This window comes from Scyliorhinus torazame, chromosome 17 (assembly GCF_047496885.1).
Source record: "Scyliorhinus torazame isolate Kashiwa2021f chromosome 17, sScyTor2.1, whole genome shotgun sequence".
NCBI classification, from domain to species: domain Eukaryota; kingdom Metazoa; phylum Chordata; class Chondrichthyes; order Carcharhiniformes; family Scyliorhinidae; genus Scyliorhinus; species Scyliorhinus torazame.
The window spans coordinates 5693560-5718231 of record NC_092723.1 but is presented as its reverse complement, the minus strand read 5'-3'; the positions used below and the strand labels follow the sequence as shown (position 1 = coordinate 5718231).

Genomic DNA, 24672 nt, shown 5'->3' with positions numbered 1-24672 from the left:
ATGCCGTCCTGCACTCTTCATTGAACCAGGATTGATCCCCTGTCTTGGTGGGAATGGTAGAGTGGGGGAATATGCCGGGCCATGAGGTTGCAGATTGGAGTTGAATACAATTCTGCTGCTGATGATGACCCACAGCGTCTCATGGGTGCCCAATCCTGAGTTGCTAGATTTGTTCTGAGTCTATCCCATTTAGTATTGTGGTAGTGCCACACAACATGATGGAGGGTATGCTCAATGTGAAGGCGGAACTTCCTTTCCACAAAGACTGTGCGGTAGTCACTCCCACCGATAATATCATGGACAGATGCATCAGTGGCAGGCAGATCAGTGAGGATGTGGTCAAGCATGCTTTTCCCTCTTGTTGGTTCCCTCACCCTTGGGCAATCCCAGGTTAGCAGCTATATTTCTTAGGACCCAGCCAGCTCGGTCTGCGGTGGCACTACTGATGATCCACCTTTGGTGATGGACATTGAGGTTCCCCCCCACCCAGAATGCATCCTGCATCCTTGCCACCTTCAGTGCTTCCTCCAAGTGGTGTTTAATATGGAGGAGTACTGATTCATCAGCTGAGGGGGACGGTCCGTGGTAATCAGCAGGCCATGTTTGACCTCGTGCCACATGACTTCATGGCGTCTAGAGTCGATGTTGAGGGCAACACCCACTGAACTATATACCACTGTGCCCATCAGCTCTGCTGGTTCTACCCTGCCGGTGGGACAGGACATGCCCAGCAATATTGATGGCCGCGCCTGGGACATTATCTGTAAAGTATGATTCTATGAGTATGACTACGCCAGGCGGTTGTTCGACTAGTCTGTGAGACAGCTCTCACAACTTTGGTACAAGCCCTGGGTTTGCCTTTATCGTTTCCAGTTCCTCGGTCAATGGCAGATAGTCCACCCGGTTTCTTTCCTTTTACTTTCTTTTGTACCGATTGAATACAATTGAGTAGCTTATTGAGCTTCCTTGTTATGGTCCCAGTTGATGAAACTGGATGGGAAGATCCCAGAACGGAATACCACTTGGCTCAAAAGATTGTGGGCTGGATTCTCTGCCGTCGGGATTCTCCATTTAGCCGGCAGCCTGGGGGTTTCCCAACGGCATGGGGCAGCCCCACAATGGGAAATCCCATTGACCGGCCGGCGTAACGGAGAATCCCGCCGGTGAGTCGGGACAGAAATGTGCCGCAGCGGGGCAGAGAATCCAGTCCAAGAACTTTTACTTTTTAAAAAAAATCTGGAGGAACAGAGTCACAGGCCACTAATTAGTTTTAACAACTTGAAAAAAATACATTTATTTAACGTGAAAAGTTTGATTATGATACCCATACTCCTGAGCTTCACAGACATACACAGATTTTAAGGTTATCATAGGTTACCAAGTATATCTTAGGCTGCAGTGGTCTCAGTAACATGTCATCCCTTGATGAAATGAAATGAAAATGAAAATCGCTTATTGTCACAAGTAGGCTTCAATGAAGTTACTGTGAAAAGCCCCTAGTCGCCACATTCCGGCACCTGTTCGGGGAGGCTGGTACAGGAATTGAACCGTGCTGCTGGCCTGCATTGGTCTGCTTTAAAAGCCAGCGATTTAGCCCTGTGTGCCCATTAACACACAGGTTGGCTGTGGTCAGATACACTCCGCCCTGAACCCGTGTGAATACAGCCACCCCCCCCCCCCCCCACCACCACCACCCCACCACCCCCCCAGATGGTTCTTATACCATGAGGAACCTTGTCTCACTGAACTTCAGCTTCCAGATCAGTGATTTCAAATTCCGTTTTCAAAGAGGCACACTTTTGAATCTTCTTTTAAACAATGTTTTCTCTCAGTTGCTCCCATCAAAGTTTCATTTTCAGGTTTTACACCTCCGTCTTCAGCTTTTCTTTGCCTTAAAGGTTTTTACACAAGCTTGTGATCCACTCACCGATTTCCCCAAATATTCCAAATGATGTCTCCCAAACCTGAAAATGACTTCAGATATCTTTTTGGCATCTCAGCCTTCTTCACAGTTCTGCCTGTCTTTCCTGGACAGTTCTCTGTTCTAGTATCTTTAACCTCAGGCTTCTTGGAAACTTTTCTTCATTTCTTTAGTTTCCTTAACTTGCTGCTCTTCAGCTTTCTGCACTTTTTTTCTGAAATATTACTCCATGATATGGGATTTGTCTGGCAAAGCTGAGATAGATGCTCTCTCTCTAGCCTTCTAAAACCAACTGCCAATGAATTCAGCTAAAATTAAACTCAAACATTTCCACCTTAAAAGGGCCCCTGATTGCTAAGCAATGACCTCATGCCTCTGCCAAGCTTTCCTTTACTTCTCATTCCATAATCTCTCTAAGCACAACGGGAGCACAGTTTGAAGTGAAACCAAAATCTCCACAAATACAAACATTGTTTTTCCAGCAGAACTCTAACTGTAGGTTTACGCTGACTGAAAGAGTAACACTAAATTCTACTTATTTAAAATAGAACCTTATTTCTAATATTTACAAATACAAATATGAATCCTTTAAATTTATTTGTGTTTTCCGAACTCCCCACCCCACCCCCTGAAATTCTATCCACTTACCTTCAGCACTTTTCTTCTCCCTGGCTTGTCAATTTGAATGGGAACAGTAACATGTCTGAATTGAGACAGATAATGCTGTACAAAAGTGGGCATGACCTCCTTCAATTCAATGGAGCTGGACTTCGCTGCTGGGTATTCAGGACACTGCCTGGATCTTACCTGGCCTGAGTCGGAAGTTTGGGTGAGGCAGACACGGAAGAAAACCTACAAAGGAAATTGGACCCAGAATAGCCAAATCTGACGCTGATTCCCGCTCTGAGGAAGTTACAGCCCATCATCTCACACAGAATCCCATTGTTCCATATAACTACCTACTCCTTCTGTCACAAAAAATGAACTGCCAAGGATGTTGGACATGACAGTACGGAACACTGCAGCTGGTTTCCAAATTTCCCCCTCCTGCCCGTGACAATGTCGGCCGCAGGTGGGACAGGAAAATCTTACCCTGTCTGAGTCTCGATGAAAACGCTTGCATATTCTTCATGGCAAAGAGGCAGCTGAATTAGGAAGACACTCACGTTGGGAGGTAGTTTATAATACAGGACAGTTTCCATGACACCACTTGTTATCTGAGCTTTTCATTGTCAATACTATGATACTGTGGGAGAGAGATCGTGTTTTAAAATTATTGCTCTCAATGCTTAATCCAGAAGGTTGTTCATGTTTCCATTTGAAAGATGAACTCTTGCTCGTTGAGCTTGTGTCGAACTTCATTGGAACACTGGAACAGGCCAAGGACAGGGAGGTCAGAGCGGGAGCAAGATGGAGAATGAAAATGCCAAGAAACAGGAAGTTTGGGCTCATCCTTGTGGACTGAATGTCAGTGTTCAGCAAAGCGGTTACCCGGTCTGCATTTGGTCTCTCCTGTGTCGCGAAGACCACAGTGTGAACGGTCAATACGGTGCATACTAAATAGAATAAAGTTCATGGAAATCGCTGCTTCACTTGGAAGGAGGGCTTGGGGGTCTTGGACAGACGGCAGGGAGGAGTTAAAAATGCAGACATTGCATCCCTTGGGTTTTCCTGGAAAAGTGCCTGAGAAAGGGAGGAGATGTTGGGGTGACTGAGGACTGAGCAGCTGGAATGGTCCCTTTGGAACGCTGAGAGGGGAGGGTTAGATGTGTTTGATGGGAGCATCACACTGGAGGTGATGGAATGCTGGATGTGCAGGGTAGTTGAATAAACACAGAGAACATGTTGTAGTCAATATTTTCCTGCTTCTGTAGTAGAAAGATTCAACAACGCTCGGGGAGAGAAAATAAAAGGCTTTATTTACGAAGAGACTGCATGCAGTAATGGCTGAAACTTGAGGTCAGAGAGCAATTAGGGAAACTGCTGATTCCTTCTCAAGTCCACGCTTTTACAGAAAATCAGTTCAGTATTCATGCATTATCATTATCAAGATTGCGTGACTACAGCTTAGTCAGGAATTCGATCGGAAGTAGAAACGGAAGCAATGCCTGCTGACCTTATTGGGCTCTTTCTCCCATCACTCATAAGAACATAAGAACTAGGAACAGGAGTAGGCCATCTGGCCCCTCGAGCCTGCTCCACCATTTAATGAGATCATGGCTGATCTTTGTGGACTCAGCTCCACTCTCCGGCCCGTACACCATATCCCCGAATCCCTTTATTCTTTAGAAAGGCATCTATCTTTTTCTTAAAAATGTTTAAAGAAGGAGCCTCAACTGCTTCACTGGGCAAGGAATTCCAGAGATCCACAACCCTTTGGGTGAAGAAGTTCCTCCTAAACTCAGTCCTAAATCTACCTCCCCTTATTTTGAGGCTATGCCCCCTAGTTCTGCTTTCCCCGACCAGTGGAAACAACCTGCCAGCATCTATCCTATCTATTCCCTTCATAATTTTATATGTCTCAATAAGATCCCCCCGCATCCTTCTAAACTCCAATGAGTACAGTCCTAGTCTACTCAACCTCTCGTCATAATCTAATCCCCTCAACACTGGGATCAACCTCGTGAATCTCCTCTGCACTCCCTCCAGTGCCAATATGTCCTTTCTCAGGTAAGGAGACCAAAACTGAACACAATACTCCAGATGCGGCCTCACCAACACCCTATACAATTGCAGCATAACCTCCCTAGTCTTGAACTCCATCCCTCTAGCAATGAAAGACAAAACTCGATTAGCTCATACCATTATCTTGTCCTTCGAGGGAACATTGAGAGGTCAGAGGAGACTTATATCTTCCTGACCTTATCTTGTCTTATTCCTACGGCCCTGGGTTATGACGAGTTAGTCTTATCAGGAGTTGCCGAGGTCCGGTATTTTGGAATGACTTGACCTTCTCTGATCTTATTCATACTTCAAGTTATGCAGAGTCGGCCTTATTAGTCTTACAGGGGTCTGAAATGGTTAGGGCAGCATTTCTTACATTGTAGCAAATATTTTGACGAGTCTTCCCATTTACCAGTTTTCCATCGTGCCATTACTTTATTCGTACTATATCACAAACCCTTTTCAGGTTCAGAGAGTGAGGGGAAGGCGTGAGAACAGAATTGTGTAAAATAGAATGGACACAGTTGAGGATCCTGACAACCACGGTGGTGGAAAATAGAGTCCTTGCAGGAAGTGTGGTGTGAAAAGCATAATCAAAGTTAGAGGTGTAACCTGTTCTAAGCAATACAGATGCAGAGAAAATTGGGAGGGGGGAGAGTGTAGTGATCTCTATATGTGCATGTACACAAGGGGTTAATCTGTAATCAGTAGCACCACATGATCACTAGAGGGCCGGACCAACAGGGGTATAAAAGGCAATCACATTGAGTCTCTTGCTCTCTCTCGGGTGCACTGTGACCAGGGCAATAGCAGAGTAGTTCAGATGGCTAGTGGAGTTACGTATAGTTACCGTAGTTAGAACTTGTTAACCTTATCACTAGTATCAAAGTTAAAGTAAAGAACTCATGCAATTATTGTTATAGGTACTCAATAAACCTTTTGTTACTACTGGACGAGTTTGAGTCTTTTTCATCGAGATTCAGAAGACCTCATCACTAACCAAGGTTTGAGATGTGCATGTTACCTACCACACAAGTAACAAAACATGGTACCAGACCTGTTGGCTTTAACAGAACTAGTTAGATTAGGTTAGACAAAAAGAGAAGAAAATCCAGACCGGATATTCGACTGTGGAAGACTTCTCAGAAAATGGATCCTCGATGACTAACTATGGGACTCATTGGACCTCTAGGGCAGCTGGAAATAACCGGTAATTTAAGTTATGACTGGAAAAGATTTGAATAGATATTCCAAATATTTATCCCAGCTAATGATGTAAGCACGGTCTCTGACGCAACAAAAATAACACTGCTACTCTCAATAGGAGGGCATGAAGCTAGAGAAATCTATAATTGCTTTAATTACTTAGAAGGTGAAGACAACGCCAAATTAGAAGTAATACTCAAAACATTTGATGAACACTGTAAGAGTCAGTCTGGTGAGATGCTGGAAAGATTGAACTCTTGTGGTAAATGCAAGAGAAATGGAGGGCCCATCACTGATTTTATTACAAATCTCAAGTTAATACCACAAACAAGGCTGTGATTATGCTGATTTCAGAGACATTATGATAATGGATCAATTAATTTATGGACTATCTGACAAAAATTTGAAGGAAGAACTTTCACAAGATAGGTATCTAACTCGAGAAACTGCTATACAAAAATGCTTTGCTTATGAACAAAAACAAAATCAATGCTGTGAGTCTTTACAAACACAGAATCAGTATCTAGAAAACAAAATCGGTAAAAATGGCGTGAACACTCACCACAAGGCAGAGGCAGGATCTCACTCGATGCAACAGCACTTTTTGATTGGCAGCCATCTTGAGCGAGAGCGTTCCGGCCAGTACGCACATGCGCACTTCTCAAAAAGAAGGAAAATGGCAAAATACATTCGAGAAGCCGCGCATGCGCAGTTGCGCAAAGAGCGCACAGTAAAGGAAACTCGAATTGTGCATGTGAAATCGATTCCTGCGCATGACATCACGAGCGTCATGACATCAGAGGACCCGGATGACGCCCACTTAAAAGGAAAATGCTCGGAAATGAACAAAAAAGAAATGTAAAGCTGCAAAACCCAATTTTCTTACCTGAAAAGGCAGAACAATGCCTGAACTTACACCAGCAGTTGAAAATAACTTTCACAACACCCTGGAACAAGCAGTCTGCACCACCCAAAATGAAGAGCACAATGACAAATCCGAAACCCAAGAAGATGATTTGTTCATTGAACATGAAGAGAACGATAACAACTCCGAAACAAAAAGAGATGATTTGTCTATCGAACAATACACACAATACTACTCAGACATGGCTGAGTTATTCGGATATGCTGATCACAGCATCAGCAACACGGTTGCAAAGCTCAATACGACTCTACTGATGGTAGATGATTCCAATACCATGATGCCATGGCAGATCGTCGATACATTGGATGACAGCAATATCCAAGAAGAAGACAACGCCAAACAGAGAGCACTGATCGACTCTACAGCGAGAACACTGCACGACTCCACTGAGAGAGTGATGACAGACTCCACAGAGAGAGCGATGACAGACTGCACAGAGAGAGCATTGAAAGACTCTGCACAGAGAGAGCAATGAAAGACTCCACAGAGAGAGCGATGAAGGACTCCACAGAGAGAGCGACACAAGCCTCCACAAAAAGAGCGACGCAAGCCTCCACAGACAGCTCGGTGACAGACTCAAAAATGGAAGCAAGCAAACACTCCACAGCGAACGCCATGCATGAACAAGACAATGAAAGTCTACCAAGCTCACGTGAACAACAAAATGACTATGACAGTCTACCCAGCTTATTTGAGCCACCAGAACCCAGCTCATTTAACCAACAAAAAGACAGTCCACCCAGCTTATTTGAAACCAGAAGAAGACACTGAATGTCTACCCACTGTATGTGAGACAAGTGACGAAGAAATCACAATTCCCATACAGGATGTGCAGGATCACAGCGAGACTGACAGATCTCAGCTCGTCTGCACAGAATGACTCAACAATCAGAGGAGGACTACTCATGAGTCCAGAGAGACCACGTCTATTGAAATCTTGAAGACTTTTACCCCAGAAGAGGAGCACCACGGCCCACAAAATGAAATTGTGAAGATTTTGACTCCAGAGAGGAGCACCAAGAAACCAAAGGTGATTCAAATGAACCAGAAATAACTCCGGAACAGGAGCACAAAGAAACAGGGCGGGGTTGCCTTGTTAATTAGGAATTAAATTAAATCAATAGCACTAAATGACATAGGGTCAGATGATGTGGAGTCTGTGTGGGTAGAGTTGAGGAACCACAAAGGCAAAAAAACCATAATGGGAGTTATGTACAGGCCTCCTAGCAGTGGTCAGGACCAGGGGCACAAAATGCACCACGAAATAGAAAGTGCATGTCAGAAAGGCAAGGTCACAGTGATCATGGGGGACTTCAATATGCAGGTGGACTGGGTAAATAATGCTGCCAGTGGACCCAAGGAAAGGGAATTCATTGAATGTTTACAGGAGGGCTTTTTGGAACAGCTTGTGATGGAGCCCACGAGGGAACAGGCCATTCTGGACTTAGTGTTATGTAATGAGCCAGACTTGATTAAAGATCTTAAAGTAAGGGAGCACTTAGGAGGCAGTGATCATAATATGGTAGAATTCAATCTCCAATTTGAAAGAAAGGAGGCAGAATCAGATGTAAAGGTGTTACAGTTAAATAAAGGTAACTAAAGGGCATGAGGGAGGAACTGACAAAAATCGACTGGGAGCAGAGCCTAGTGGGAAAGACAGTAGAACAGCAATGGCAGGAGTTTCTGGGAGTAATTGAGGACACAGTGCAGAGGTTCATCCCAAAGAAAAGAAAGGTTATCAGAGGGGGGATTAGGCAGCCATGGCTGACAAAGGAAGTTAGGGAATGCATCAAAGCAAAAGAGAAAGCCTATAATGTGGCAAAGAGTAGTGGGAAGTCAGAAGATTGGGAAGGCTACAAAAACAAACAGGATAACAAAGAGCGAAATAAGGAAAGAGAGGATCAAATATGAAGGTAGGCTAGCCAGTAACATTCGGAATGATAGTAAAAGTTTCTTTAAATACATTAAAAACAAACGGGAGGCAAAAGTTGACATTGGGCCGCTCCAAAATGACGCTGGTAATTTTGTGATGGGAGACAAGGAAATAGCTGAGGAACTAAATAAGTACTTTGCGTCAGTCTTCACAGTAGAAGACATGAGTAATATCCCACCAATTCCGGAGAGTCAGGGGGCAGAGTTGAATATGGTAGCCAACACAAAGGAGAAAGTGCTAGAGAAACTAAGAGGTCTAAAAATTGATAAATCTCCGGGCCCAGATGGACTACATCCTAGAGTTCGAAAGGAGATAGCTGAAGAAATAGTGGAGGCGTTAGTTATGATCTTTCAAAAGTCACTGGAGTCCGGGAAAGTCCCAGAGGATTGGAAAATCGCTGTTGTAACCCCCCTGTTCAAGAAGGGAACAAGGAAGAAGATGGAAAATTATAGGCCAATTAGCCTAACCTCGGTTGTTGGCAAGATTCTAGAATCCATTGTTAAGGATGAGATTTCTAAATTCTTGGAAGTGCAGGGTCAGATTAGGACAAGTCAGCATGGATTTAGTAAGGGGAGGTCGTGCCTGACAAACCTGTTAGAGTTCTTTGAAGAGATAACAAATAGGTTAGACCAAGGAGAGCCAATGGATGTTATCTATCTTGACTTCCAAAAGGCCTTTGATAAGGTGCCTCACGGGAGACTGCTGAGTAAAATAAGGGCCCATGGTATTCGAGGCAAGGTACTAACATGGATTGACGATTGGCTGTCAGGCAGAAGGCAGAGAGTTGGGATAAAAGGTTATTTTTCGGAATGGCAACCGGTGACGAGTGGTGTCCCGCAGGGTTCAGTGTTGGGGCCACAGCTGTTCTCTTTATATATTAACGATCTAGATGACGGGACTGGGGGCATTCTGGCTAAGTTTGCCGATGATACAAAGATAGGTGGAGGGGCAGGTAGTATGGAGGAGGTGGGGAGGCTGCAGAAAGATTTAGGCAGTTTAGGAGAGTGGTCCAAGAAATGGCTGATGAAATTCAACGTGGGCAAGTGCGAGGTCTTGCACTTTGGAAAAAAGAATAGAGGCATAGACTATTTTCTAAACGGTGACAAAATTCATAATGCTGAAGTGCAAAGGGACTTGGGAGTCCTAGTCCAGGATTCTCTAAAGGTAAACTTGCAGGTTGAGTCCGTAATTAAGAAAGCAAATGCAATGTTTTCATTCATCTCAAGAGGCTTGGAATATAAAAGCAGGGATGTACTTCTGAAGCTTTATAAAGCATTAGTTAGGCCCCATTTAGAATACTGTGAGCAATTTTGGGCCCCACACCTGAGGAAGGACATACTGGCACTGGAGCGGGTCCAGCGGAGATTCACACGGATGATCCCAGGAATGGTAGGCCTAACATACGATGAACGTCTGAGGATCCTGGGATTATATTCATTGGAGTTTAGGAGGTTGAGGGGAGATCTAATAGAAACTTACAAGATAATGAATGGCTTAGATAGGGTGGATGTAGGGAAGTTGTTTCCATTAGCAGGGGAGACTAGGACCCGGGGGCACAGCCTTAGAATAAAAGGGAGTCACTTTAGAACAGAGATGAGGAGAAATTTCTTCAGCCAGAGAGTGGTGGGTCTGTGGAATTCATTGCCACAGAGGGCGGTGGAGGCCGGGACGTTGAATGTCTTTAAGACAGAAGTTGATAAATTCTTGATTTCTCGAGGAATTAAGGGCTATGGAGAGAGAGCGGGTAAATGGAGTTGAAATCAGCCATGATTGAATGGCGGAGTGGACTCGATGGGCCGAATGGCCTTACTTCCGCTCCTATGTCTTATGGTCTTATGATGATTCAAGTGAACCAGAAATGACCCTAGAAGAGGGGTAGCAAGGAAGCAAGAAAGAGGAATCAAATCCACCACAAATGACTGATGTCACCAACGTCAATGCAACATCAGATCATTCTCTCAATTCTCAAGAAGAAACGCTCAATGTAACAGATACCACAACGGACACTGACTCCAATAACTGTGACAATGACTCAAATCATCTACACGGAACACTCATTGAGCGCAATAAGAACAAACACCGCAAGATGCACAGCAGAAACAAGAACAACAACAGCAACAACAAAAACAACATGCAGCGCAACAAGAATATCAAAGACAACAAGAAGCAACTAACTCATTGATTTTATTTAATGCATTTGCAAACTGCATCCATTATGTTTGTTCAATTTTCTTTCCAACATACAGAAAATATGTAACATGAAAACAGGGGGATGTAGTGATCTCTGTATGTGCATGTACACAAGGGGTTAATGTGTAATCAGTAGCACCACATGATCACTAGAGGGCCGGACAAACAGGGGTGGAAAAGGCAACCACATTGGGTCTCTTTCTCTCTCTTGGGTGCACTGTGACCAGGGCAATAGCAGAGTAGTTCAGGTGGCTAGTGGAGTTACTTATGGTTACCGTAGTTAGATCCTGTTAACCTTATCACTAGTAGCAAAGTTAAAGTAAAGAACTCATGCAATTATTGTTATAGTTTCTCAATAAACCTTTTGTTACTACTGGACGAGTTTGAGTCTTCATCATCGAGATTCAGAAGACCTCATCACTGACCAAGGTTTGAGTAGCACCTGTTACCTACCACACAGGTAACAAAACAAAGTGGTGAGAAGAAAAGGAAATGTCTTTGCTCGGGTGGAAAGTAGGAGTGATAAAATGACAAAAAGAATGACGCTGGAGGCAAAAGAGGGTGGCAATGGGACAGGATAATGATTAGCTGAAGCTAGACAGAGTGGAGCCACAATCAGGATGTGTGAGTAACATTTAAATGATTCAATGTACCTAATTGTTAACATTTAACAATTTATATTTGCAAGAGTCAACATTTGGTTGGTGGAAGGTTAACCTCAGTTTGGGCATTTCGGTCACGTCAGATAATGATTGGTCGAAACTAGGCAGATTGGAGGCAATAAGGTATGGCTGATCCAGGTCTTAGAACAGACGTGGACAAAAGAGCCATTAAAGAAATGATATAAATGAACAGAACTAAACATTGCTGATTTAAACAACACCCTCTCCTGCCACGCTGTACTGCTGTCCCGAAACCCGGACCTGGGATATTGAATTTGGTTTTGTAAATTGTTGCTTAAATGCTGTGAGTATGATTGATTCTGCTAATTTTATACTAAAACCTCATTATTCACAATTGAGATTGCTGAGCTAAAGTAACATAGTTCTTAATGGCAGCACCATAGGAACTCTGTTACAATGATAGTTCGGGCAGGACAAAAACTTGCACTCTGCTTAAAGATTAGCACATTTATTTTAACATTCTTGCAGCTGTCTTAGGTACATTGTTGGTCTGATGAAATTACGCCATTTGTTACTGAGCTCCATGTAATACTCATACAAGAATTCACCTCCATGTCGAAATGCAGCAAGGCCTGGACAATATACAGGCTCGGGCTGACAATTGCAAGTTACATTCGCCTCACACAAGTGTCAGGCAATAATAATAATAATCTTTATTATTGTCACAAGTAGGCTTACATTATCACTGCAATGAAGGTACTGTAAAACCATCTCCTGCAAGAGATGATTTCACCATCGCCCCCTTGACATTCAATGGCATTATCATCGCTGAATCTCCCACAATTAACATCCTGGGAGTTACCATTGATCACAAACTGAACTGGACTAGCCACATTAATACTGTGGCTACCAGGACAGGTCGAAGGCTAGGAATCCTACAGCGAGTAACTCACTTCCTGACCCCCCAAAGCCTGTAGGCAAAATTAGAGCACGTGTAATTTGGAGGGATACATTGGCACAGATTGAGAACTGGTTAATGAACAAAAAACAGAGAGCCAGAAATAAATAGGTCATTTTCAGGCTGATAGATTGTGACCAGAGGGTTATCACAAACATCAGTGCTTGGGTCCCAGCTTGTCAAAAAGTACATCAATGATTTCCAAATTTGCAGATGACACAAAACTAGATGGAAGTATGAGTTGTGAGGGGCGTGCAAATGCACTTTGAGGGGATTTGGAAAGTATAAGCAAGTGGGCTGAAATTTGGCAGATGGAATATGATGTGGAGAAAGATAACACCCGGGTACAAACATGGACTGGAGAGCTGAATCCAGAGGTGAGGGGAGAGTGACTGCCCTTGACATCAAGGCAGCATTTGATTTATATTAATGATTTGGATGAGAATTTAGGAGGCATGGTTAGTAAGTTTGCAGATGACACCAAGATTGGTGGCACAGTGGATAGTGAAGAAGGTTATCTAGGATTGCAACGGGATCTTGATCAATTAGGCCAGTGGGCCGACGAATGGCAGATGGAGTTTAATTTAGATAAATGTGAGGTGATGCATTTTGGCAGATCAAATCAGGCCAGGACCTACTCAGTTAATGGTATGGTGTTGGGGAGAGTTATAGAACAAAGAGATCTAGGAGTACAGGTTCATAGCTCCTTGAAGGTGGAGTCGCAGGTGGACAGGGTGGTGAAGAAGGCATTCGGCATGCTTGGTTTCATTGGTCAGAACATTGAATACAGGAGTTGGGACGTCTTGTTGAAGTTGTACAAGACATTGGTACGGCCACACTTGGAATACTGTGTGCAGTTCTGGTCACCCTATTATAGAAAGGATATTATTAAACTAGAAAGAGTGCAGAAAAGATTTACTAGGATGTCGCCGGGACTTGATGGTTTGAGTTATAAGGAGAGGCTGGATAGACTGGGACTTTTTTCCCTGGAGCGTAGGAGGCTTAGGGGTGATCTTATAGAGGTCTATAAAATAATGAGGGGCATAGATAAGGTAGATAGTCAACATCTTTTCCCAAAGGTAGGGGAGTCTAAAACTAGAGGGCATAGGTTTAAGGTGAGAGGGGAGAGATTCAGAAGGGCCCAGAGGGGCAATTTCTTCACTCAGAGGGTAGTGAGTGTCTGGAATGGGCTGCCAGAGGTAGTAGTAGAGGCGGGTACAATTGTGTCTTTTAAAAAGCATTTAGATAGTTACATGGGTAAGATGGGTATAGAGGGTTATGGGCCAAGTGCGGGCAACTGGGACTAGCTTAATGGTAAAAACTGGGCGGCATGGACTGGTTGGGCCGAAGGGCCTGTTTCCATGCTGTAAACTTCTATGATTCTATGATTCTTCTATGATCGAAGATGGCAGCAAGGAGCCCGAGTAAAACTGGAGTCACTGGCAATCAGGGGGAAACTCCCCACTGGTTGGAGTCATACCCGGCACAAAGGAAGATGGTTGTGGTGGTTGGAAGTCAATCATCTCCGCTCCAGAACATCACTGCAGGAGCCCCTCAGGGCAGTGTCCTTGATTCAACCATCTGTAACTGCTTCATCAATGACCTTCCTTCCGTCCTAAGGTCAGAACTTGGGATGTTCGCTGATGACTGCACAATATTCAGCACCATTCGCAACTGACCTGGTCAAAATCCAAGCTTGGGTTGAGAAGTGAAAAATAACATTGGCACCACACAAGTGCCAGGCAATGACCATCTCCAACAAGAGAGTGTCTAACCAGCTCCCCTTGATATTTAATCGCATTACCATCACTGATTCTCCCACTATCAACATTTTGGGGATTACCATGGACTAGTGATTGAAATGGACCTGCCAAATATGTACAGTGGCTACAAGAGTACATCAGAGGCTAGGAATTCAGTGGCGAGTAACTCTCTCGTGACTCTCCAAAGCCTGTCTACCATCTACTAGGCACAAGTTGAAATATTCCCCACTGGAAGAGTACAGCTCGCACAACACTCAAGAAGTTCAACACCATCCAGGACAACTCAGTCCATTTGATTGGCACCCCTTCCACAAACATTCATTTGCGCCGCCCCTCACTGATGAATGGTAGCAGCAGTGATTACCAAGAATAATTGCTGGCACTCAGCACCGTTCCTCAGACAGCATCTTCCAAACCCACAACCACTACCATCTAGAAGGACAAAGGCATCAGATACCCAGGAACACCACCACCTGGAGTTTCTCCAAGTCACTCACTGTTCCTTCATTGTTGCTGGGTCAAAATCCTGGAACTCCCTCCCTAACAGCACAGTGGGTGTGCCTACACCTCAGAGACTGCAGCGGTTCCGGAAGGCAGCTCACCACAACCTTCTCAAGAGGCACCGAATGATGGGCAAGAAATGTTGGTCTAATCAGCTATGCCCACATCTCGTAAATGATTTTTTAAAAAAGCAAGCAACTAAAAAGTCAATCGATATGTTAGTTTTTGCCACATATTCATCTAAACTATACATAATATAGGACTAGTCTACTCAACAAGAGGTGGGTGACAACAACTGAAAACTCTTGTCCGGAAATCATTTTTCTGCTGTGAGTTATTATAGTAACCTCAATGATCCAGAATTTGCGATCAATGGCAATGTGACAGTGCTCACTTCTGACCTTGAAGACAGCTGCCCTCACAGATCTGGTCATCTCTGTTTCATGGATCTCCTCTTTCCCGACATGAGTTTGAAACAGGTGACAAGTCAATGGCAAATCTCTGGGATTTGAGCAACTGCAATGACATCAATTAGGTTAAGCAACCAATCACATTGAAGAGTTCTCATGGATACATATCACAAAGGAAAATGCACTAATTGTCAAAGATTCTGAATGTTTTGGGAGCAGTGGTCATGGGGGAACGTAGCCTGACTGAAGCATTAGACACTGGATTCGGGGCAGGGCTCTTATCACTGATAGGTGTCACGATCTACGTAGAGCTGAGATGTTGGTGGTTGCCAAATGCAGACCGACAATGTCCATTGATTGAGGATGCACATGGAGGGAGATGGAGAAAGTGTTCTCTACAGTTCAAATACCTGCATCCTACATACAATGTATCAACAGTACTCCATGTGTCAAGTGTGGTCACAACGATCCTCAAACCTTCTTCCTCTGCCCCTTTCCAGGCTAACACAGAGCCACCTGCAGCACCAGGCAAAGTGGGGTTGATTCTCCAGGGCCCGCCGTTGGTAGCAGGTTTCCCGATCCGCGGAGAATCAAGCATTGGTCTAAAAATGGGATTGGAGCTGGACGCCAATCCCGTTCCGATGCTCCAGACCCCACCAGTGATGGTAGCAAGCTACAGGCCATGCCCCAGAGGGAGGATTGAAATGGTCATTTTCACCCATTTGTATCCAATTAACGGCTGATTCTCCAGGCGCCCGTGATTCTCCGGGGCTCTCGGTTGAGATTCACGTGGGTGTGGATTGGTGCAGGTATTTTCGAGTGTGGCACTGATGCACTGGGCCCTGTGGTGGGTCAAGAGGGTCAGTGCGTAATGGTGTTTCCACCAGAGTCTATCAACCCCCTTCCCCCACAACACAATTCCTGCCCCAACCGCCGACCACCCCTGCCAGCAATTGCTTGCCCATCAGGCCCCCCCACCAGACATCCCCAGCCACCATAAGACTGCCAGAAGCCCAATATGACCCTTCACCCCCGTAAGAACCCCTTAGCCATCCCATTAGACCCCCCCCCCCATCAGACACCTCTATCAGACTCCCTAAACAGAGACCCCATCAAGAGTTCAGTAATTGTCCCTCAGCTTTTCAATGCTGAACTTTTCCTTTCCAGCTCTGACCCTCAGATCGTCAAATGTGACCCTCTCCTCTGTGCTAACACTGCCCATCTCTGTGCTCCAAATGAAAGGCTGCTCTCCAATGAAAGGCAGCTTCCACTTTGCCTGACCTTCCACTCAAAGTCTGACAGCTTGCCTGTTACCCGTTAGATCTGAGTAGTTGGGTTTCTGAAGGTACGAGATCCTCGTGCACCACACGGTCAATTCAAGAGGCTGCGTTCAATTCCAGTCAGAGGGAGGTAAATAACAGTTAATGAGCTTCTTAATGAATTAAATTACCTTCCCGTCGCTGCCATGTGGCATTGCCACCTCGCTGCCCTCCTGCTGCCTGCCTGGTCCACTTCTCCATTCCTGGGGTCAGGCTCCAACTGGAGTGGTTCTGCTCAATTCCACTCCTCTCCCCACACCAAGTCCCCCCCCCCCCCCCCCGTCCCCCCCCAGTGACCCCTATTAAATCCCACCCATTGTTTCTTTGCAAATTCCTTACTTTTCTCTGATTTCTTCCACAGATCCTTGATTTAGCCTCGTGCTGGGACTCTCAAAGGCACCAGACGGAAATTCAGTGACTGAGCAGATTCCCAGCCCCAGGATGGGGAAGGCACTTCTCTTGACTGGTCAGTATTGGATATTTGGTGTTGGATTATTTTCATTTCAGACTGTCTGAAGTGGTAAATACGGCCACATCACCAGACGATTGTTTTCATCAGAAGGTCACTGGTTTCTCACCTTCTGTCTGTTCATGTGGCTGTTGTTTGCACAGTGCCCTGGGATTGTTTACATCCACAGTAACAGGCAGACAATGGAGCAGTTTAACATCTGACCCAGAATGTGGCACCACTGTCTGTGCGGGCAGCATCCCTGTGATTGCCCAGTATGTGCTGACACTGGCTGGGTTTCCGCAATGCCAGCACCCACTCAGGAAATGATCCTTTTACATCGAGACTGGCTAGATTTTCACAAACTGTTAACCTGCGTAATGTGTTCACACCTTGGAGCTGATTTACCTGAAAGTAAAATCATCATCGAAGACATAGAAACTAGATTAAACAGAATAGACATTAATTCACAACATTGATGTTAGATATACTTTTACACCACAGAATAGTCAAATTAAAATATTTAGTTTAGTTTATAATGGACACTTTAAACACCAAAGTTCTGTGTAAATGTAATTTTTTTTTCTAAATGTTATGTCAACCAAAAATGTGTTTATTTTTATTTTAGTGAGTTTGGTCTTCTTACAGTACGTATCACTGGGTAAGTTTTTGTATGTTCCTATTTTATATATATTGGCCGGTTTCATTGGTCCTGGGAAAGAAAGGTAATGTTGGGTGGGATTTAATATCTCCATCCGGCAGCAGGTTTGGAGGTGGTGGTGGTGGGGGGGGGGGGGGGGGGTGCAGTGTTGGGGTCCCACTGCCTTGCCATTTTCCCAATTAAGCCCAGGGGCAACAATCCAAACCTGATGCTAACTGAGACAATAATTAGCAACTAATGCCCATTGAAGGGCCACATCCCGCTGGTCCTTAACCAATGGCAGGTGGTGGAGTCACCACGTGGGGGGCACAGCAGGCAAATTGTCAGTGTAGAGTACAAGTTTCCAGTGTGGATTTGGGGTTCATTGTTCAAAGGCACACAGCGCCTGATCAAGCTTTCTGACGTTAAGAAATGGGATCCCATTGAGAGCCACACATTGGCCCTTTCTACTCACTAGGGATTGATCAGCTCCCCACAAATCCCTGTCAAGTTTTTTATATGATATATAGTCACCAATACTTTAAGGGATTGGTGAAACACATTATGAGCTCATTTATTTAGATTAGACACATGTGAGCAGATATACGTGGATGTAAAGAAGGAAGGCAGATCAGCAGCAGAGCTGTCTGTGCATGCTCTGCTAAAAACAAAAGTGGAATTTGAACAGGATTGCATTGTATACTTTCTTTCTGGTAATGTCATGTTCCTATTCTTAAAGCCATTTTTTAACATCCCCCTTTCTTTTTAAATGCACTTTCCTTCCTTTCAGAAAAGAATAACTATTTCCAATACAAATTAATGTTTAGTTATCATGACATATGGAACAGACAAATCTACAAGTTTCTAGATTGTAATCTGCTAGTACACCCAGATCTTGCAATGGTAACCTTATCTGGAGGTTTCTTTAATTGCTCACAGTGGTGCAGCAAGGTGGCACAGTGGTTAGCATGTGGTCCCAGATTCGATCCCGGCACTGGTTCACTGTCCGTGTGGAGTTTGCACATTCTCCCCGTGTTCGCGTGGGTTTTGCCCCCACAACCCAAAGATATGCAGGCTAGGTGGATTGGCTAAATTGCCTCTTAATTGGAAAAAATGAATTTGGTAGTCTAAATTTTAAAAATAAATTGCTCACTGGGGTTATGTTATGCCACCCTGGTCAAGTGCGCGGTCAATTTTGGCCCCACAGGCCCCGGAACCCCAATACAAGTGAATTAACCAATAATTCTTATAACAATTTGTGAAGTCTTTGGCCCTTGGCTGCCCAATAATTACAGTCACCGAGTTTGTAAATGTAAACACAATTACTTTTTGCTTATAACAAGAATGATGATGATATGAGCAGTTAACACAACTGGATAATGATAAGGTAACCTACTGCCCTCTTTAACTGTCCCACCCTTCACCCACACACAGGACAGACAAACACAGAGGCCGGGAAGGGGGTAAAAATAATAAGGACGAAGGTCAAAAGTTAAGGGTCTGGATTCTCTCCCTGGGAGACTTTCTCCCACTGAGCTAAATTGCAACAGGTTTACGATCCCCAGTGGGAGTGTAAACCAGTAAGCAATGCAGTGTTCCACATCATGCAAATTTATCTATAGCATGGAATACAAGTGGTTCTGAGGGAGTCCCGCTATTGGGTCCCATCTTGGCCATGAGGCACGAGAGTGAGGTCCCGAGACCGTTCACCCTGCCCTCATGACACAGCAACCCCCATCCCCTAATTGCCTGGGTGGCCCTCACCGCCAAATATAGGGGTGACCTGACCTGCCCCAGGGACCCCTGTGATAGGGAGCCACACTAGAGGACTCCTGTAATCATGGGACCCCCCACAGGGTCCCTATTGATAGGGAGACCCCCACAGGGACCCCTGTACTAGGGGCACCCCCACGAGGGGCCCTGATATAAGGGAGCCCCCAGAGATACCTGAAATGAGGCCTTTCCCAGGGACATCTGTAATAGGGAGAACGTCCACAGGGACCTTTGTAACAGGGGGACCTCTCAGGGACCGCTGTAAATGGTGGGGACCCCTCCACATGGGTACCTTGCCAAATCATAAATGGAACTAAACTCTAATCTCTAACTCTAAACTCTAAAATCATTCCACTGGGATGAGATCCAATCACCACCTGTTACATAGAACATAGAACATAGAACAATACAGTGCAGCACAGGCCCTTCGGCCCACGATGTTGCACCGAAACAAAAGCCATCTAACCTACACTATGCCATTATCATCCATATGTTTATCCAATAAACTTTTAAATGCCCTCAATGTTGGCGAGTTCACTACTGTAGCAGGTAGGGCATTCCACGGCCTCACTACTCTTTGCGTAAAGAACCTACCTCTGACCTCTGTCCTATATCTATTACCCCTCAGTTTAAAGTTATGTCCCCTCGTGCCAGCCATATCCATCCGCGGGAAAAGGCTCTCACTGTCCACCCTATCCAACCCCCTGATCATTTTGTATGCCTCTATTAAGTCTCCTCTTAACCTTCTTCTCTCCAACGAAAACAACCTCAAGTCCGTCAGCCTTTCCTCATAAGATTTTCCCTCCATACCAGGCAACATCCTGGTAAATCTCCTCTGCACCCGTTCCAAAGCCTCCACGTCCTTCCTATAATGCGGTGACCAGAACTGTACGCAATACTCCAAATGCGGCCGGACCAGAGTTCTGTACAGCTGCAACATGACCTCCCGACTCCGGAACTCAATCCCTCTACCAATAAAGGCCAACACTCCATAGGCCTTCTTCACAACCCTATCAACCTGGGTGGCAACTTTCAGGGATCTATGTACATGGACACCTAGATCCCTCTGCTCAGCCACACTTTCAAGAACTTTACCATTAGCCAAATATTCCGCATTCCTGTTATTCCTTCCAAAGTGAATCACCTCACACTTCTCTACATTAAACTCCATTTGCCACCTCTCAGCCCAGCTCTGCAGCTTATCTATATCCCTCTGTAACCTGCTACATCCTTCCACACTATCGACAACACCACCGACTTTAGTATCGTCTGCAAATTTACTCACCCACCCTTCTGCGCCTTCCTCTAGGTCATTGATAAAAATGACAAACAGCAACGGCCCCAGAACAGATCCTTGTGGTACTCCACTTGTGACTGTACTCCATTCTGAACATTTCCCATCAACCACCACCCTCTGTCTTCTTTCAGCTAGCCAATTTCTGATCCACATCTCTAAATCACCCTCAATCCCCAGCCTCCGTATTTTTTGCAATAGCCTACCGTGGGGAACCTTATCAAACGCTTTGCTGAAATCTATATACACCACATCAACTGCTCTACCCTCGTCTACCTGTTCAGTCACCTTCTCAAAGAACTCAATAAGGTTTGTGAGGCATGACCTACCCTTCACAAAGCCATGCTGACTATCCCTGATCATATTATTCCTATCTAGATGATTATAAATCTTGTCCCTTATAATCCCCTCCAAGACTTTACCCACTACAGACGTGAGGCTCACCGGTCTATAGTTGCCGGGGTTGTCTCTGCTCCCCTTTTTGAACAAAGGGACCACATTTGCTGTCCTCCAGTCCTCTGGCACTATTCCTGTAGCCAATGATGACATAAAAATCAAAGCCAAAGGTCCAGCAATCTCTTCCCTGGCCTCCCATAGAATCCTAGGATAAATCCCATCAGGTCCCGGGGACTTATCTATTTTCAGCCTGTCCAGAATTGCCAACACCTCTTCCCTACGTACCTCAATGCCATCTATTCTATTAGCCTGGGGCTCAGCATTCTCCTCCACAACATTATCTTTTTCCTGAGTGAATACTGACGAAAAATATTCATTTAGTATCTCGCCTATCTCTTCAGACTCCACACACAATTTCCCATCCCTGTCCTTGACTGGTCCTACTCTTTCCCTAGTCATTCGCTTATTCCTGACATACCTATAGAAAGCTTTTGGGTTTTCCTTGATCCTTCCTGCCAAATACTTCTCATGTCCCCTCCTTGCTCGTCTTAGCTCTCTCTTTAGATCCTTCCTCGCTACCTTGTAACTATCCATCGCCCCAACCGAAACTTCACACTTCATCTTCACATAGGCCTTCTTCTTCCTCTTAACAAGAGATTCCACTTCCTTGGTAAACCACGGTTCCCTCGCTCGACGCCTTCCTCCCTGTCTGACCGGTACATACTTATCAAGAACACGCAGTAGCTGATCCTTGAACAAGCCCCACTTATCCAGTGTGCCCAACACTTGCAGCCTACTTCTCCACCTTATCCCCCCCAAGTCACGTCTAATGGCATCATAATTGCCCTTCCCCCAGCTATAACTCTTGCCCTGCGGTGTATACTTATCCCTTTCCATCATTAACGTAAACGTCACCGAATTGTGGTCACTGTCCCCAAAGTGCTCTCCTACCTCCAAATCCAACACCTGGCCTGGTTCATTACCCAAAACCAAATCCAACGTGGCCTCGCCTCTTGTTGGCCTGTCAACATATTGTTTCAGGAAACCCTCCTGCACACACTGTACAAAAAACGACCCATCTATTGTACTCGAACTATATATTTTCCAGTCAATATTTGGAAAGTTAAAGTCTCCCATAATAACTACCCTGTTACTTTCGCTCATATCCAGAATCATCTTCGCCATCCTTTCCTCTACATCCCTAGAACTATTAGGAGGCCTATAAAAAACTCCCAACAGGGTGACCTCTCCTTTCCTGTTTCTAACTTCAGCCAATACTACCTCGGAAGAAGAGTCCCCATCTAGCATCCTCTCCGCCACCGTAATACTGCTCTTGACTAGCAGCGCCACACCTCCCCCTCTTTTGCCTCCTTCTCTGAGCTTACTAAAACACCTAAACCCCGGAACCTGCAACATCCATTCCTGTCCCTGCTCTATCCATGTCTCCGAAATGGCCACAACATTGAAGTCCCAGGTACCAACCCACGCTGCCAGTTCCCCTACCTTGTTTCGTATACTCCTGGCATTGAAGTAGACACACTTCAAACCACCTACCTGAACGCTGGCCCCCTCCTGCGACGTCAAATCTGTGCTCCTGACCTCTATACTCTCATTCTCCCTTACCCTAAAACTACAATCCAGGTTCCCATGCCCCTGCTGCATTAGTTTAAACCCCCCCAAAGAGCACTAACAAATCTCCCCCCCAGGATATTTGTGCCCCTCAGGTTCAGATGTAGACCATCCTGTCTGTAGAGGTCCCACCTTCCCCAGAAAGAGCCCCAGTTATCCAAAAATCTGAAACCCTCCCGCCTGCACCATCCCTGTAGCCACGTGTTTAAATGCTCTCTCTCCCTATTCCTCATCTCACTATCACGTGGCACGGGCAACAACCCAGAGATAACAACTCTGTTTGTTCTAGTTCTGAGCTTCCATCCTAGCTCCCTGAAAGCCTGCCTGACATCCTTGTCCCCTTTCCTACCTATGTCGTTGGTGCCAATGTGGACCACGACTTGGGGTTGATCCCCCTCCCCCCTAAGGACCCGGAAAACACGATCCGAGACATCACGTACCCTTGCACCTGGGAGGCAACATACCAAACGTGAGTCTCTCACGCTCCCACAAAATCTCCTATCTGTGCCCCTGACTATAGAGTCCCCAATTACTAATGCTCTGCTCCTCTCCCCCCTTCCCTTCTGAGCAACAGGGACAGACTCCGTGCCAGAGGCCCGTACCCCATGGCTTACCCCTGGTAAGTCGTCCCCCCCACAAGTATCCAAAGCGGTATACTTGTTTCTCAGGGGAACGACCGCAGGGGATCCCTGCACTGACTGTTTTTTCCCAGTCCCTCTTACAGTTACCCACCTATCTCCAATCTTTGGTGTAACTAATTCCCTGAAGCTGCTATCTATGACCCCTTCTGCCTCCCGAATGATCCGAAGTTCTTCCAACTCCAGCTCCAGTTCCCTAACTCGGTCTTGGAGGAGCTGGAGATGGCAGCACTTCCTGCAGGTAAAATCAGCAGGGACACTAACTGCATCCCTCACCTCAAACATCCTGCAGGAGGAACATTGCACTCCCTTCCCTGCCATTCCTCTAACTTTCTACCAAGATCTGGCTAACAACTAAACTAAATTCTAATAATAAATAATAATAATATAATAAAAATATGGTACTTACCTCAGACCAATGGGTTTGATTATTAGGTTAGAGGAGGAGGGCGGGTGGGAGACACTACACGTGTAGTGTCTCGGGTTTCCTCTCCACCAGAATTTATTGGTGAGGGTCTTCCCAGACGTCCGCGGGTCGACTTCCTGATCCCGCCTAAAAAACTAATTAAAAAAAAAAAAGAAAAATTCTCAGCTCCTGCTGAAATTGACTAACCAGCCAGCTCCACTCCCGCCGAAATCGACTGGCCTGCCCCTGCAAAGAGAAGTGCTTTTAAAGGTTGACTTACCTCCCAGCAACCTCCTTCCGCAATGCTCCCGCTGAAACTGACTAACCAGCTGCTCTCACGCCACCGAAATCGACTGGCCTGCCCCTGCAAAGAGAAGTGCTTTTAAAGGTTGACTTACCTCCCAGCAACCTCCTTCCGCAATGCTCCCGCTGAAACTGACTAACCAGCTGCTCTCACGCCACCGAAATCGACTGGCCTGCCCCTGCAAAGAGAAGTGCTTTTAAAGGTTGACTTACCTCCCAGCAACCTCCTTCCGCAATGCTCCCGCTGAAACTGACTAACCAGCTGCTCTCACGCCACCGAAATCGACTGGCCTGCCCCTGCAAAGAGAAGTGCTTTTAAAGGTTGACTTACCTCCCAGCAACCTCCTTCCGCAATGCTCCCGCTGAAACTGACTAACCAGCTGCTCTCACGCCACCGAAATCGACAGAACTGTTACCGGCAGAACTCAGTCCTTTGGTTAAATTCATTGGCCACCAGCCAAATCAATCAAATGAGTCATCAGTGATGTCGGCCAGCCTGAAATCACCAGTCTAAAACAGCACCGCTTTCTGTATCCTTCTGTTTGAATTAAAGGTACAGTCTGCTTACAGGCTGCTTTGCCTTAAAGTCACAGGCCCATTAAACATCCATGGATCAAAAATGTAACGGCAAAAACAAATGCCATGGAAAATAAGGGATTAAACACAGAACAAACAGGAACAAACTGGAAGAACCCTCACAGCCATCATTCTGGGATGTTGTCCCAGGTTACA

The 24672-nt window shown here is 45.4% G+C and overlaps 1 protein-coding gene across 1 annotated transcript in view; it reads left to right on the top strand.

Annotated features, from left to right (window-relative positions):
• Positions 1-11717: 11717 nt before the first annotated feature.
• The window catches only part of LOC140393663 (acidic mammalian chitinase-like), a 93236-nt gene continuing 80281 nt past the window's right edge, over positions 11718-24672 (top strand). Inside the window, exons 1-3 of the mRNA XM_072479950.1 lie at positions 11718-11805; positions 16775-16879; positions 17490-17522. Of these exons, the coding sequence (XP_072336051.1) occupies positions 16855-16879; positions 17490-17522 (58 nt within the window). The 5' untranslated portion in view covers positions 11718-11805; positions 16775-16854. The remainder of the gene's footprint in view (positions 11806-16774; positions 16880-17489; positions 17523-24672) is intronic.